The sequence below is a fragment of the Anopheles merus genome, unplaced genomic scaffold (assembly GCF_017562075.2).
Source record: "Anopheles merus strain MAF unplaced genomic scaffold, AmerM5.1 LNR4000216, whole genome shotgun sequence".
Lineage (NCBI taxonomy): Eukaryota > Metazoa > Arthropoda > Insecta > Diptera > Culicidae > Anopheles > Anopheles merus.
In genome coordinates this window covers 48,772-62,979 of record NW_024427796.1, presented here as the reverse complement: position 1 = coordinate 62,979, position 14,208 = coordinate 48,772, and the positions used below count along the sequence as shown (strand labels likewise).

General features: G+C 42.8%; 1 protein-coding gene and 2 long non-coding RNA genes across 4 annotated transcripts; 2 read left to right on the top strand and 1 right to left on the bottom strand.

The window, feature by feature from the left end:
• Nucleotides 1-5,993: 5,993 nt before the first annotated feature.
• Nucleotides 5,994-8,043, top strand: LOC121601891. 2 transcript variants are annotated; one of them, XM_041930699.1, is made up of 4 exons: nucleotides 5,994-6,271; nucleotides 6,363-6,508; nucleotides 7,105-7,569; nucleotides 7,746-8,043. In XM_041930699.1, the coding sequence occupies exons 3-4, from the start codon at nucleotides 7,186-7,188 to the stop codon at nucleotides 7,890-7,892; spliced, it is 531 nt and encodes a 176-aa protein (XP_041786633.1). In that variant the 5' UTR covers nucleotides 5,994-6,271; nucleotides 6,363-6,508; nucleotides 7,105-7,185; the 3' UTR covers nucleotides 7,893-8,043. The 2 variants fall into 2 exon arrangements, with proteins under 2 accessions (XP_041786633.1, XP_041786632.1); XM_041930698.1 differs by having other exon boundaries at nucleotides 5,994-6,508.
• A 3,965-nt stretch (nucleotides 8,044-12,008) lies between these two features.
• Nucleotides 12,009-13,296, top strand: LOC121601890. The gene is made up of 3 exons (XR_006006214.1): nucleotides 12,009-12,424; nucleotides 12,498-12,590; nucleotides 12,676-13,296. It is a non-coding gene; the product is annotated as an uncharacterized LOC121601890 (long non-coding RNA).
• A 350-nt stretch (nucleotides 13,297-13,646) lies between these two features.
• On the bottom strand, nucleotides 13,647-14,036 carry LOC121601889. The gene is made up of 3 exons (XR_006006213.1): nucleotides 13,951-14,036; nucleotides 13,808-13,886; nucleotides 13,647-13,737 (listed from the first exon to the last, which is right to left on the bottom strand). It is a non-coding gene; the product is annotated as an uncharacterized LOC121601889 (long non-coding RNA).
• Nucleotides 14,037-14,208: the final 172 nt, after the last annotated feature.

Below are 14,208 nucleotides of genomic sequence, written 5' to 3'. Positions count from 1 at the left end.
CCAACACGCTTACCCCTCAATGTCCGTACCACGTCTATAACTGTATACTATCAGAACGTGCGAGGTTTACGATCCAAAGCTGATGAGTTCCGTTTAACTGTATTAGAAGCGGACTATGATGTTGTGGTACCCCCTGAGACTTGGCTCGATCCCAGCCTTCCCACAGCTCTCCTATTTGGCGATGCGCACTGTGTCTATCGATGCGATAGAAATGCCGCAAACAGCTCTCTATCTCGAGGCGGTGCAGTACTAATTGCGGTGAGTTCCGCTCTCATGCGCTTCCAGTGCTTGCGCAAACACTTGAATTCGCTTGCATCTGCATTCAGCTCCCGACGTACCGATTACATTGCTGCTGCCTACCTTCCTCCTAACCACAGCACGGACGAAGGAAAAATAAATGCATTACTAGACACCGTCAACAGCATTTGCGACACACTAGGTTCAATTCGACAGATTCGTGCTCGTGGGAGACTTTAACCAACCCGCTCTTTCCTGGTCGCCTGCGCAATCGAATCATGAAACCCCTTTTGTGTTTTTTGAACCTCATACTAGTTCAGTTCGTAGCGCCCAATTCGTCGATGGACTGCACCAGAATGCGCTTTACCAACTTAATAACAACACTAACTCTATGGGGCGCATTTCAGACCTTGCATACGGAAATTGGTCAAGTGCAACAACAACAAGACGCTCATACGCGTCAGCGAGCACCCGCTGCTGCTAATAGACTGCTATCACCCACCGCTCGAATTTGATTTGGAAATCACAGCATCGTCTATGAATCACGCTACCACTGTTACGGAAATAAAGCTCAATTACGCAAGTGCTGACTTTACTAAACTCAAGAGACTGATCTGCTCCTTCAACGAATCCTTTGAATGCTCAAACTATACATCCATTGACCATGCCACGAACGATTTCTCAGAGTTTATGTGGCCGCATTGCGTGAATGTGCTCCTATTAAAAAGCCCCATCGCGGATCGCCGTGGGGTGACCACACATTGCATGCCCTAAAAAAAGCAAAGCGAGCCGCTTATTTGCGCGCTAGTCGGTCCACACTGTCTCGGCTTTACTACAATGTTGTTCATGCACTTTCTTCTTCTTCTTCTTTGGCTCAACAACCGATGCCGGTCAAGGCCTGCCAACCCACTTGTGGGGTTGGCTTTCAGTGACTTATTGATTTCCCCCCATAGCAGGATAGTCAGTCCTACGTATGGCGGCACGGTCTATTTGGGGCTTGAACCCATGACGGGCATGTTGTTAAGTCGTACGAGTTGACGACTGTACCATGAGACCGGCTACACGTTCATGCACTTTATCGACGTTATAATAGAGTCTGCTATCGTCGATATATACGCCACACTGAACGAAGGTTGGGAAAGTACCCTCGCCGCTTTTGGAGCTTTGCCGACAACATGCGCAAGTCAACTGGCCTCCCCGGGACTATTCGGTATAAGGATAATTGTGCACACTCGCCATTAGATATTTGTGAACTGTTCGCCACGCGTTTCGAGGATAGCTTCATCTCTAACATCACACATCCGGAGGCTGTTGCTTCCGCACTCGTAAACACTCCGGCAGATGCAATTCATGTCACGCTACCTATCGTCACCGAGACCCTGGTTACCCAAAAAATCGAGCGTCTCAAGTCGTCATACTCCGAGGGGGCAGATGGTATCCCAGCGACAATTCTCAAGCGTTGTGCCGTATCGGTAGCTCCTGTTTTAACTAAGATTTTTAACGAATCTCTGCGCACAGGAACCTTTCCATCACTGTGGAAGGTCTCATGGCTAACACCCATCCACAAAAAGGGCAGCAAAAACGAAGCAGTGAACTATCGAGGTATTACCTCTTTAGCTGCCTGCGCCAAAGTGTTCGAGCTCCTCATCTATGAATCATTAATAGCATCTGCCGGCAAATACATCAGCACCAACCAACATGGATTCATGCCTAAGAGATCAACTACGACAAATCTGATGCAATTCGTTAGCGGCTGTTATAAGTCCATTGATGATGGTATGCAGGTTGATGCCATTTACACGGACATTAAGGCGGCTTTTGACAGTGTGTCCCACAACATTTTTCTGGCAAAATTGATAGACTTGGATTATCACCACCCCTGGTAAAGTGGATGAAATCGTATTTATGTGGTCGTTCGTATGCAGTTAGAATGGGCTCCCACCAATCTAGATCTATCGGTGCCTCTTCCGCCGTACCCCAGGGCAGCAACCTGGGGCCTCTGTTGTTTCTGCTCTACATAAACGACTTGTGCACGGCACTCCCGGATAATAGTTGCCTACTCTACGCAGATGATGCTAAAATCTATCGTGAAATCCGTGAGCCCGAGGACCATCTTCAACTTCAAACCACTTTGACTGAATTTGTCTCCTGATGCAAGCGTAACGCACTAAGCGTCTGTATCGATAAATGCGCCATAATCTCATTCAGCCGTTCAAGAGCTCCAGCGCTGTTTAATTATACGCTTGATGGTCAGAACCTCGAAAGAGTGAATTGTGTAAAGGATCTAGGAGTCCTCCTAGATGCTAAACTCTCCTTCGAAGAACAGATAGACCAAGTAGTCGCTAGTGCCAATCGTCTACTTGGCTTGGTCATAAACATGACGCGCGAGCTTCGTGATCCTATGTGTTTCAAGACACTGTACTGCGCACTTATCAGACCACTGCTGGAATATGCTAGGATTGTTTGGTGGCCAGCATCTACTCGGGCACTTGGGCGGCTAGAATCCATCCAACGGGAGGCAACGCGCTTCGCCCTTCGTGATTGGCCGGAACCATCGATTGTCCCGAGTTGCTTTCAAAGATTCACCTCTATGTTCCTGCCAGAATACTCCGTCGCCGACCAATGCTGGCAGTCGCTGAAACCCGAACAACATTTGGCTCTCGGAACCCCCTTCTTTGTATGTGCCGTCTATTAAATTCAGCAGACGATTAGAACGGTCAAAAAATTTAAAATTATTGGCGCCCATTTTCTCGTCCGCTTCTTCTCCCTCCCTCACCCTGCCTTGCCTTACTTGCGCTTCTGCCCGTGTCTTCCGCCCCCAGCTGATTGGCTGTTGCGGTGTATGCGTTGATTCATATATGTGCATTGCGGTTGTGTATTGTTATTGGTGGGTGTTAGCATTTATTAATTAGTGAGTGACCTTGAGACGATGGGGAGAAGCTGGATTGGGATTCAAAGTGTTATCGGTGTATTGATAGTTTATTTTATTTCGTGCCGCTGCTGATGAGACCATTCGATGCCCCTGTCAATCGAGGGTGAAGAAGCCTATTTCAAACAAGTGTAGGAGAACGTCTAACACTAATCTAATATTTTTTAATTTGAACATGTTTGATGCTTCAACGACCTTCTAAGTATCATGTAGCTTAATGTATAGTGGCAATACATTTTTTTTTTAATGTGCCGAGATCTTTCTCGAGTTTTCGGGTCTCGATAAGGTAGCCGTAATCGATCATGCTGGGAGGGGAGGGGGAGTGGTCTGGTTGGGGGGGGGTGGGGGAGAGTGCGTGCTTGCGTGCGCGCTTTCGTGGGTGCGTGCTTGCGTGCGCGCTTGCGTGCGCGCTTGCGTGGGTGCATGCTCGCGTGCGCGCGTACGTGCATGTGTGTGTGCGCGCACGTGTGTGTGTGCGCGCACGTGTGTGTGTGTGTGTGTGTATGTTTGTCTATGTTTGTGTGTGTATGTGTATGTTTGTCTGTGTTTGTGTGTGTGTGTGTGTGTGCGCGCACGTGTGTGTGTGTGTGTGTGTGTGTGTGTGTGTGTGTGTGTGTGTGTGTGTGTGTGTGTGTGTGTGTGCTTGTGGGAACCCCAAAACTATTTGATTCTGATGCGTACATTTTCATCCGCTACAGCTACAAAGTCCATGCATTTTCGATTTCGCTACCTGAGAGACAACACAACTATCGGATTGGCACCACGATCTTTGCGATCGGTTCTGCTGTTGGGGGTGTTAAAAAGAAACACGATCGAAGCAAACGTGCCTTTGATATATTGCACATTTATTTCTTATTCAGCTAGCGGACCCAAGTGGAAACAGAACTTGAATTGAATTCATACAAAAGAGGATTCTGGATTTGTTTTTAACGGTGCGCGTATGGTGCTGCACCTGTCCGTCCAGAATCTGGTGGCTTGTTGGTTTGTAGTCGTTATCATGACGCCGATTGCCGGCAATGCCTTGGAATGAGTTCGGATCGGTAGGTTCATGTTTTGGTCGATTGCATTCCGTCGATTTGTCGCACCACAGTGCTAGCCCGACAGCAACAAAGTCAAGACAAACTCTTCCCCGGGTGTGGAATGTTATGCTAAGTTCTTCTTCTTCTTCTTCTTCTTATTTGTATTATTATTATTATTGTCATTACGGCCTACGCGACCGTGCAGGCCTTTTCAGGACTTGAATACCACGTAGCCGGATAGTCAGCCCTTGCTACGGCGGACGGTTCATACGCGGTTAGAACCCACGACGGGCATGCAGATGTCCGGAATGATGGCGGTGCCGCGGGCCCGCTCCTATCCGGTACATACGCAGCAGGCAGGAGGAAGGATGCACCTCCACAACAAAAAACCACCGTCATGAACCAGCGGCGGATCTAACGGTAGACGGACTAGGCGGTCGCCGAAGATCTCTAGTCTGTAGCATGCCGTATGTCCACAAGTGGACAGAATATTAGCGACAGGGGCCCCCGGAAAGATGGTCGTTGGGGCCCCGTCGCTGGAGAACCATCTGCACTCCATCTGGAGAACCATCTGCACTAGCGCTATGGATTAGCATTGCTGCCTTCCTCACCGTTTCCGAGAATCGAAGAAGCGTCGTTCCGTTCTTCGCAGATTTTTATGCTTTCTCCAGTGGCTGGTCGGTCCATGAGTTCCGGTTTTCCTTTTTTAATGTTGTGTGATGCCTTCTGTTAATCAACAATTAACCCTGTCTGTCTGAACAAACGTGATTAGCAGATGCAAATTATATTTGTCACGGGGTAAAGTCTTTACAAGTTAGTGTCATAATGCTAAATCACCAAAAAGCAATATTTTTAAAAGCTTTTATTGTCGTTTTTCATCAGTTGTTTTCTCATATAAAACATCCGAAAATATAAAGAATGCATATTTAGATAGCTTAAGATCCATAGTAGCCAAATTAGATCCCCAAACGAGCGCACGATTGAAAATTAGTTTGTACAAATTTGATAGAAATCATGCCTAAAATGGTTCTGAAATGTGTTGTCACACCTCCAGTTTCGATATTATATTGTTTAATAATTGAGTAATAACTTATAATTAGTATTTATGTCAAGTGTCCATCTTTCCTGTAATGTCCGTCTTTACCTATCATCCTCTAGATAACGATTTTTAAAAACGCTTTATGATATGATAATTTGGAATTGAAGTATCGATAACCGGTACACGAAGTATAGTGAACCGGAAAACCCCCAAAAATCCGGGAAAAATCGGAAAAACCGAAAATTTAAAATCCTGATTCGAGTGGCCACCCTGGTTTTCTTTTCTTTGCATTCTTTAGCATAGTTTTATGACTGTTTCTGCAATACATCTCATTATTTCTTTCTACGTGATCTATCAGTTTTATAACTTCTGTTAATGGTTTCTCGAACATAGTTCTCTTAATAACGTCATTAATGATTATCGTTTGCTTATAATTTTTATATTCATTCACATACTGATTGTTCATATGTTCTTCACGATTTTCGTTAGTGAACTCTTAATTTTCGTCAATTATTATTTCTGAGTTTTTACGTAATCTTTTTATTTCATAATTTGTATGCTCGTTAATGGGTTCATTAGATTTAGTATTAAAGCTCGTTCTGCTGTCGAATAGCTCATTCTGTTACTCTATATAATATTGCCCCAGTTGCACTTGATTGTTTTTTTATCAATGTTTACATATCCTTTATCATTTTGATTATAAAACTTATTTTCATACTTTTTATTACTATAGTTATTATTATTTTTTATGAGTGAAATTCGGGCTTTTGTGTTTTCTGTTTCTTCTGAGTGCTGATTATTTACTTCAGCGCAATAAATTGCACTTTTGGGATCGCAATGCTCTAGAATTTTTGGGTTTCCTATTTTGGAAATTGTACCCGATTTCCTCGCTAGGATGTCTGTTTTGAACATTTCCTATATTTTTCTTTCTGAAGTTACTGTTCTGTTGAGCCTGAGATCTCCAGTTAATATTGCTTTCCTGAGGTTGAGACCTCCAGCTGCTGTTATTTGAACGATGCTCGTCCTTTATCGGATTATTATTCTGAGGTTGGTAAAAGCTATTCTATTGGTTGTCCTGACTAATCTGCTTGTTATCAAAATCCATTTCTTGCAATTTTTATTTATATTGTCGATATAGACAATAATTTCAGAGTCTAAGGTAGGAATCATACCTGACAGAGCTATTGCCTGATGCATCTCGTTTGTTAACCATTTTCCAAAAGCTTTCATTGCCATCCTATTTGTTTTTCGGCTAGCCAGCTCTGGGAGGACATTTTCATTTAGGTAAGCTTGCTCTAGTTCTTCTGCTATATCTTGATTTTTTTCACCAAAATCCTTCACTGTGGTTTTTTGCTTCATGGCATATATGGCTATTACAATGTCTTAGGGTTTCTTAAAATGTGCATTGATACTTATCAAAAGGTCGTCAATGCTATTCATAATTTTTTTTACAATCTTTCTTCGTTGTCCTTTTAATTTGGATTGAACAATTCCCGGGATTAGGTGGTGATGTTGGTCATCTATGATATTAAAATGATGAATTGAATACATTTCCTTGTGAAGCCCCGCTGACCATAATTTTTTCACCGTGAACAAAGCGGGAAATCACAAGGAAATGCATTTAATTTATTAATTAAATGTTTTTTAAGTCTAGATCGTTGGGGAATTGAATATCCTTTATTTTGGTGTACGATACGCAATATTCTGATAAAAAATCACGAAATATACCAGAAAACACTAAAATTGACGTTCAATTTCACTGGGGCTCTAACGCAGGCTTTATAAACTCGTTATAAGGAGGTCCGCTGTAATTAATTCATCCGATTGTGGTATTCTAATGTGAATGAATTAATATAGCTTTTGTATCTGTTTTTAAACAGAATGTACCTGGTTTACCTTCAACGGCAAGAAGAGAAAATGCATGCACAAACAGCGTTATTCCAGGACAAATTCAAACTCTCATGATTCGTAATAATTTGCTCAAGGTACAAAGTGTACCACCAACGGCATTAAATAAACTTTCTCAACATACAACTATTTCGGCTGGGTCGGTAGGCGCCAGCGGTGCAGGAAGTTTAGTTAAAACATCCATTACAACAATAACAGCCTGTGCGGGAAGATGCACTACAGCTCAACCAAGGCAACAGCAACAAACGCAGGAAGCTCAGACGCAGTATCCTCAGCAAACTACACAGAAACAACAGCAAAGTAAACAGCATGGCTCTGCTGGAAGCGCCATTTTTTTCACACCAAATGTAGCTGCTAATAACAAACCATTAAGTGCGATGAGTATGGAAGATAAATCATTTGTCAAAATACAATCCTCAAATACTGAAATAAGTAATGTAAGTATTAAAAACTTTTATAATACAAAAGGTTTTCAAATGTGATTTAGTGCATTTATCTGGAATCTATTTCAGATTTTTGTAAAAATATCCAATTTTGTATTGAAATCGTTGATGCTTTGCATCAAATTTTATTCCATAACAGTGTATCTTTATATTTTTATTTGTAATTACAGAACGCCGATGGAGGATCGCAAAAGGTGCAATCGCAGCGTATAGTTCTATCCCAACCGACGATAGCATCAGATCTAAATGTAGCTGGCAATACCTTGAATTTTAAGCGTCTCAAGGTTATACCAATCAGTAAACAATCTAAACAATAATTAATTCCTGCAAACGATGTTGATTTTTCAAGTATGTCTGCTAAGATTTATGAGAAAAAATAGATGTTTTATTATAGACATATTAATAAAACACACAAAAGTGTATTTTATTATTCAAATAAAAAAAATGATTTTTTGGGATTTTCTTTGTTTTTAATGTAAGTTTGAATGCAAATGATGTTGATTTTTCAAGTATGTCTGCTAAGATTTATGAGAAAAAATAGATGTTTTATTATAAACATATTAATAAAACACACAAAAGTGTATTTTATTAGTCAAATTAAAAAAATGATTTTTTGGGATTTTCTTTGTTTTTAATGTAAGTTTGAATGCGGATGTGAATCTTTGCTGTCTTGATGGAGGCTCTTTACCATTCATGTATTTCTATAAAACTTTCAGACATTTCTCCTTTTGGTTAACAACTTGGCTCTCCACGTCGATCTCTAAAGCATTTTGATTACAACACGATTGTTTGGTCTCTAGCAGTGCGATGCTTAAACAATATTGATCTTTTTTCCAAAAAAACCGAAGGACTAAATAGAATAAAAAATAGAATAGTGGACTAGTGATATGCGGGTCGAGTGAGAATTTCGATCATTATTATGGCACCCACAGCGAAGAGTTCCTACAAGGACACACAAAAGAGAAAACGTTTTAGAGAAGAACCCTTAGTGAAAAAATGAAGAAATACATTGGCGGTCACCTAAAGTCGGATACATCATAATATAACTTAATATGTGACTTTGCAACACTCTGGACAGTTCTTTAGAGTCTAACCCACTTACGCGGAAAACTTTTTTCACCCATCAATGAGGAAACTCTTCAGCGATGTCCTGTAAAACAAATTAGACCGATCTTTTAACGTTTAACGGCCTTTTAACTTTTAAACGGCCGGTCTGGTGGTACAGTCATCAACTCGAAGGACTTAACAACATACCCGTCATGGGTTCAAGCCCCGAATAGACCGTGCCCCCATACGTAGGACTGACTATCCTGCTACGGTAACAATAAGTCACTGAAAGCCAAGCCCACTTTACTAGTGGGTACAGGCAGGCCTTGACCGGCAGCGGTTGTTGTGCAAAAAGGAAAAAAAATCTTTTAACCTTGTTCCAGGCATCCGGCTACCCGGGTGGCCAAATCATTTATTAGATTATAGGAATACGAATGGCTTGAAATTTTGGAATTTTTAGAATAATCCTGTTTGTTAAAATTAATTTTTGCAATACCCTTATTCCAGTCAACCGGGTTACCCGGGTAGCCAGTGTCTTTTGGAAGCTTATAACTTATCCTTGTTATAACTTATAACAAGGAGAAGGGATACTAGAGAGGGAGAATAGACGAGACTGGAAAGAGGAGGATAGGTGGAAGTCGAATAGGTGATACGAGGAATTGAAAGTGCGTATTACGCGCAGCAGTGGATCATTACGACCGACAGCTGTACGGCGAGGGGTAATATATAGGGGAGGACGAGGGAACGCGGAAGGAACGAGAAGGAACGTAGAGCGGTATCGAGGAGAGCAACGTAGGTGCATCACTGTTGTGCATAAGCATATTTGCAATGAAAATTCTTTGTGAATTCAAACCGTGAGCTTCAAGTGGGGGGGCAGACCAAGCAACCGACATCCTTAGCCGCGGGGCCATGGGGATTCTCAACACTCATTTTCTCAAGCACTCATGAGTACTTTTGAGAAATCCTCGTTCTCAGCGTTTGTCGAATCGGAACAAAATCGGTTTTGAGAATCTTTGAGAATCTTTGAGAAAGTTGACGATGCAGCGATCGGCTACCTGAAATAAAAGCAATTGTGCTATTTCTTTTTCGATAATCACTTTGGAAAATGTATTCAATATTTATAATTGAAAAAGTTTAAAAAAACATGCGATCAAAAACATATTTTCTATTTAAAGCTCCAAATAAAACTTGAGTGGCTTTATTAGTTTCTCAGAGTGAGAAAAATTGACGACGGCCACGAGCTCGGGTCTGAGAACAAGTTTTGAGTGCTTGAGAAACTTAAATGAGTGTTTGAGAATGTTTTCTCAGCTTGAGAAAGCCTCGTGGCCCCGCGGCCTAATGTTCGAATGCCCTCGCTTTGCTGAGGTGAGGAGTGAGCTATTGGATGGAGTTTTGCCAGAAACGTTGGAGGCGCACATGCTTCAATCACCCACCAACTGGAGCAACGTGTGCGAGGCCGCCAAGCGCATCACCTTAGAACTCCAACGCTGCTGGGACGAGGAACGCGCCATTCTCGCCGCACAGGCCATGCTGGAGGAACCCGCCAACCGGCTCGACCCCGAATCAGTCCGGCGTACCCGTAATGACCTTCGAAATATAGTGAGAAGGACGCAGACGGTGCGTCAAAGGGAGGAGCAGCGTGGCGAACGGCCATCTGCGCCTTCATCGTCACCACGAACGTCGGAGCGCCGGGCGAATATCCGCGCTCGGATGGCAAGACTTCGGCAGCGACATCGCCAGCATCAACAGGATGAGCGACGAGGTGTTGAAGGAGGTGATATAGACAGAGGGGAGTCTGTCTATCCTGAGCTGGCCACCTCTTCCTACAACCGGCAAGGCGGTTTGACCTCGGCAGAGGAGGCGGCGGCGGTGGAGGCGGACGTGGCCTCCCGCTAGTCAACCAAAAATCACACGGAAGCACGTGAAGGAATGCCAATTATTCGAAAATTCGAGCAGTTTCCAGCGCTGGAAATGTACCAAATTCTGCGCTGGCCAGCGCAGATTTGGCCTGGTCTTATGCGGTCTTTCGCTGGACTTCAGCGATTCCCGCGCTGGGTCGAGCAAGTTTAGCGCCATCTGTTGGCGAAATGGACGAACTATTTGTGGCGGCGGAGCAAAAAAAACGGTCAAAAAATTTAAAAATATTGGCACCCATTTTTTCGTCCGCTGCTTCTACCTCTCCCTCACCCTGCCCTGCCTTACTTGCGCTTCAGCCCGTGCCTTCCGCCGCCAGCTGATTGGTTGTTGTGGTGTATGCGTTGATTTAATATGTGCATTGCGGTTGTGTATTGTTGTTATTGGTGGGTGTTAGCATTTATTAATTTGTGTGTGGCCTTGAGACGCTGTGGGAGAAGCTGAATTGGGATTTAAAGTGTTATCGGTGTATTGATGGTTTATTTTATTTCGTGCCGCTGCTGATGAGACCATTCGATGCCCCTGCCAATTGAGGGTGAAGAAGCCTATTTAAAACAAGCGTAGGAGAACGTCTAACACTAATCTAATATTTTTTAATTTGAACATGTTTGATGCTTCAACGACCTTCTATGCATCATGTAGCACAATATTATGTGATGTCATATTGTGATTATTATGTGATGATTCGCGAGTAGTGTTGGGTAAAGTGCTGCTGTGCGCACTGTGCGCACAGCACACCATACTGTGCGCACAGCACAGCACAGTGCCTTAAGTGCTACCACAGTGCTAGCACTTTCGCACAGTGCTAGCACAGTGCTAGCACTTCCGCACAGTGCTAGCACTTTCGCACTGTGCTCAGAGAGCGCACTGTGCGAAAGTGCTAGCACTGTGCTAGCACTTCCGCACTGTGCTCAGAGAGCGCACTGTGCGAAAGTGCTAGCACTGTGCTAGCATTTTCGCACAGTGCGCTCTCTGAGCACAGTGCGAAAGTGCTAGCACAGTGCTAGCACTTCCGCACTGTGCTCAGAGAGCGCACTGTGCTAGCACTTCCGCACTGTGCTCAGAGAGCGCACTGTGCGAAAGTGCTAGCACTGTGCTAGCACTTCCGCACTGTGCTCAGAGAGCGCACTGTGCGAAAGTGCTAACACTGTGCTACCACTTCCGCACTGTGCTCAGAGAGCGCACTGTGCGAAAGTGCTAGCACTGTGCTATCACTTCCGCACTGTGCTCAGAGAGCGCACTGTGCGAAAGTGCTAGCACTGTGCTAGCACTTTCGCACTGTGCTCAGAGAGCGCACTGTGCGAAAGTGCTAGCACTGTGCTAGCACTGTGCGAAAGTGCTAGCACTGTGCTAGCACTTCCGCACTGGTTCCAAGTGCGCACTGTGCGCACAGTGCGCACAGCACACTAAAGGCAATGTGCGTGTGCGCACAGCACACTTAATTGTGCTACTTTACCCAACACTATTCGCGAGACGGCATAAAGTGTTTTGTTTGGAAGAAGGTTTCGTGCTGAAATTTAAAATTAGTGCGATTCCCTGTGCAATATACCGGTTTTGTGGCAATTACAGTGTTTATTTAGTTCATTTTACTGCAGTGCAAGTTTTTTGCAAGATATATCCGTGATAAGCCGAACGTATAAAGAAGGAAGAAAGCAGTGAGACAACAGGGTGACAGCAAAATGCAATAGCTGGATAAATAAAAGATTAATTAGTTATGCTTCATCGTCCTAATGTTTCAGATTCTTCTACAGCGGATATTTGATGACAAAAAGCGAGTGAAAAAAGAATGCAACTATGGACGGACGGCATAAACCAACTCGATTAAACTACTATACATACACGACGTTATTGTTGTGCAAACAATTATAAGGGAAATTATACTGTGAAGGTAAAAAAACCAGACTTCTTTTTATTGAACCTACTAAAAGTAATATTACTAATGCATTTGTTTCTTTATTTAGCGTATGCTGCACAAAATTGTCCCGGTCTGCCAACCATTTCCTCGCGCCCTTCTGATTCGATTGCTCATGATCAGACTGTGCAATTTTAAAATGGTAAGTTCATCCAAACTATACCTTTCCAGTACATGGTAAATGTTGACGTAATTAAATAAATAAAAAAATAATATGGTCATTTCAGCATACATAACGGAATGCAGCTTACTTTTTGACAACGATTTTTTCCAAGTTTCATAAGACGTTCAAGTGCTATCGCTATGAGCTGAAATTTTAATATAATAGACATATGAGGAAAGGGTCAAAACAGTAGCTAGATAGGATAACATACAATACGAAAATCGCGCCCGCGGAAACGCGTATAAAATCCAGCCATAGGAATTAAATGTCATTCGAATGTGCTACAACGGAAACGCAGAGATGCTCATTCTGTATATCTCTGCGGAACTGTTATCCACGTTTGAACGCGCCCGCGGAAACGCATATCGTGTATTTGCGGCCTAATATATATTAAACTAAATCAAGCTATTTATTATACTAATATTTAGGGATAGTATAGCTGGAGTGCAAGTTCAAGTATAGCACTCAACAGGAAGACTGAAGCCGATAGCTACAATCATACACGTTACCCGGCCCTCTGGTACTAATCTAACACGACATCCAACATAAAAAAATATTCCATTCATTCAACAGGTTCGAGTCTTGTTTGTTCGAGATGTCTAGCGGAGCACCTCCATATAACTCTATACGTTTCTTCGAGTTGGATGTCTGGTTCGATTGGTGCCAAAGGGTCGGGTTTAACAAAATATAATTTTACGGTTAGTATTATACACGCAAAGAACACAGATTAAGCGTATTTCCAATATATTTGACTAATAGTTATATTTTCTTTACTAAACTTAAGTTCAACGTATACATATATTGCGCTCTATAATACAACTTAAATAAAGCAAATCATCCCCACAAATCAGGGTTTCTTTTCAAATTTATCTCAACCATATTAGTTTTTATCGCATTTTATTTTTAAAACTATATCGATTTGGTGTAATGACCTGCTCCATCATGCCAGCCTATTACAACGTTTGAGACTAATTCAATACGACGCAGCTGGATAAATCAGTCATTGCAGCCGGACGGGGCTCGATCCACTCTATACTTGAACCTACGACCAACCTACGACTCCGCGACGGACATGTCCTACTCCACACTAACCGTATTTGACGATCCAAAATTTACCACCATTAATCTGAAATACCAAGCAAAAATAATTTTAATGAAATTACATAATAAACAGAAAAAACACCATAAATACCTACATAATCCAGATTTAGGTTGATCTTTGTTACTAACTATAAAATCAGAGCAGAAATCTAAAACAAACGCTTCAAAAAGCACCTACAAATAATTCAAAAAAAAAATCTTACACACATATAAAGCACTACAAATTATACAACAGTACCTTACCGCGTAACAGGCTATGCATGATTTTACCGCACTACCGTCGTTCATTGAGCGCCGCATTTTGCTGCTTTGTAACTGGATCGTCCTAGCGCGCGAGGAACAGCCTATGTACAGCACACCCGGGATGATGAACACCAGCACATGGATCGACACCAGCCACACCGCGGTTAAATTCAACACAATAAAAGTTTACACACTGTCCCTTCCACCCACTTTCCACCAGTAACTTCCACACGCAGCACAAAATTCACACCGA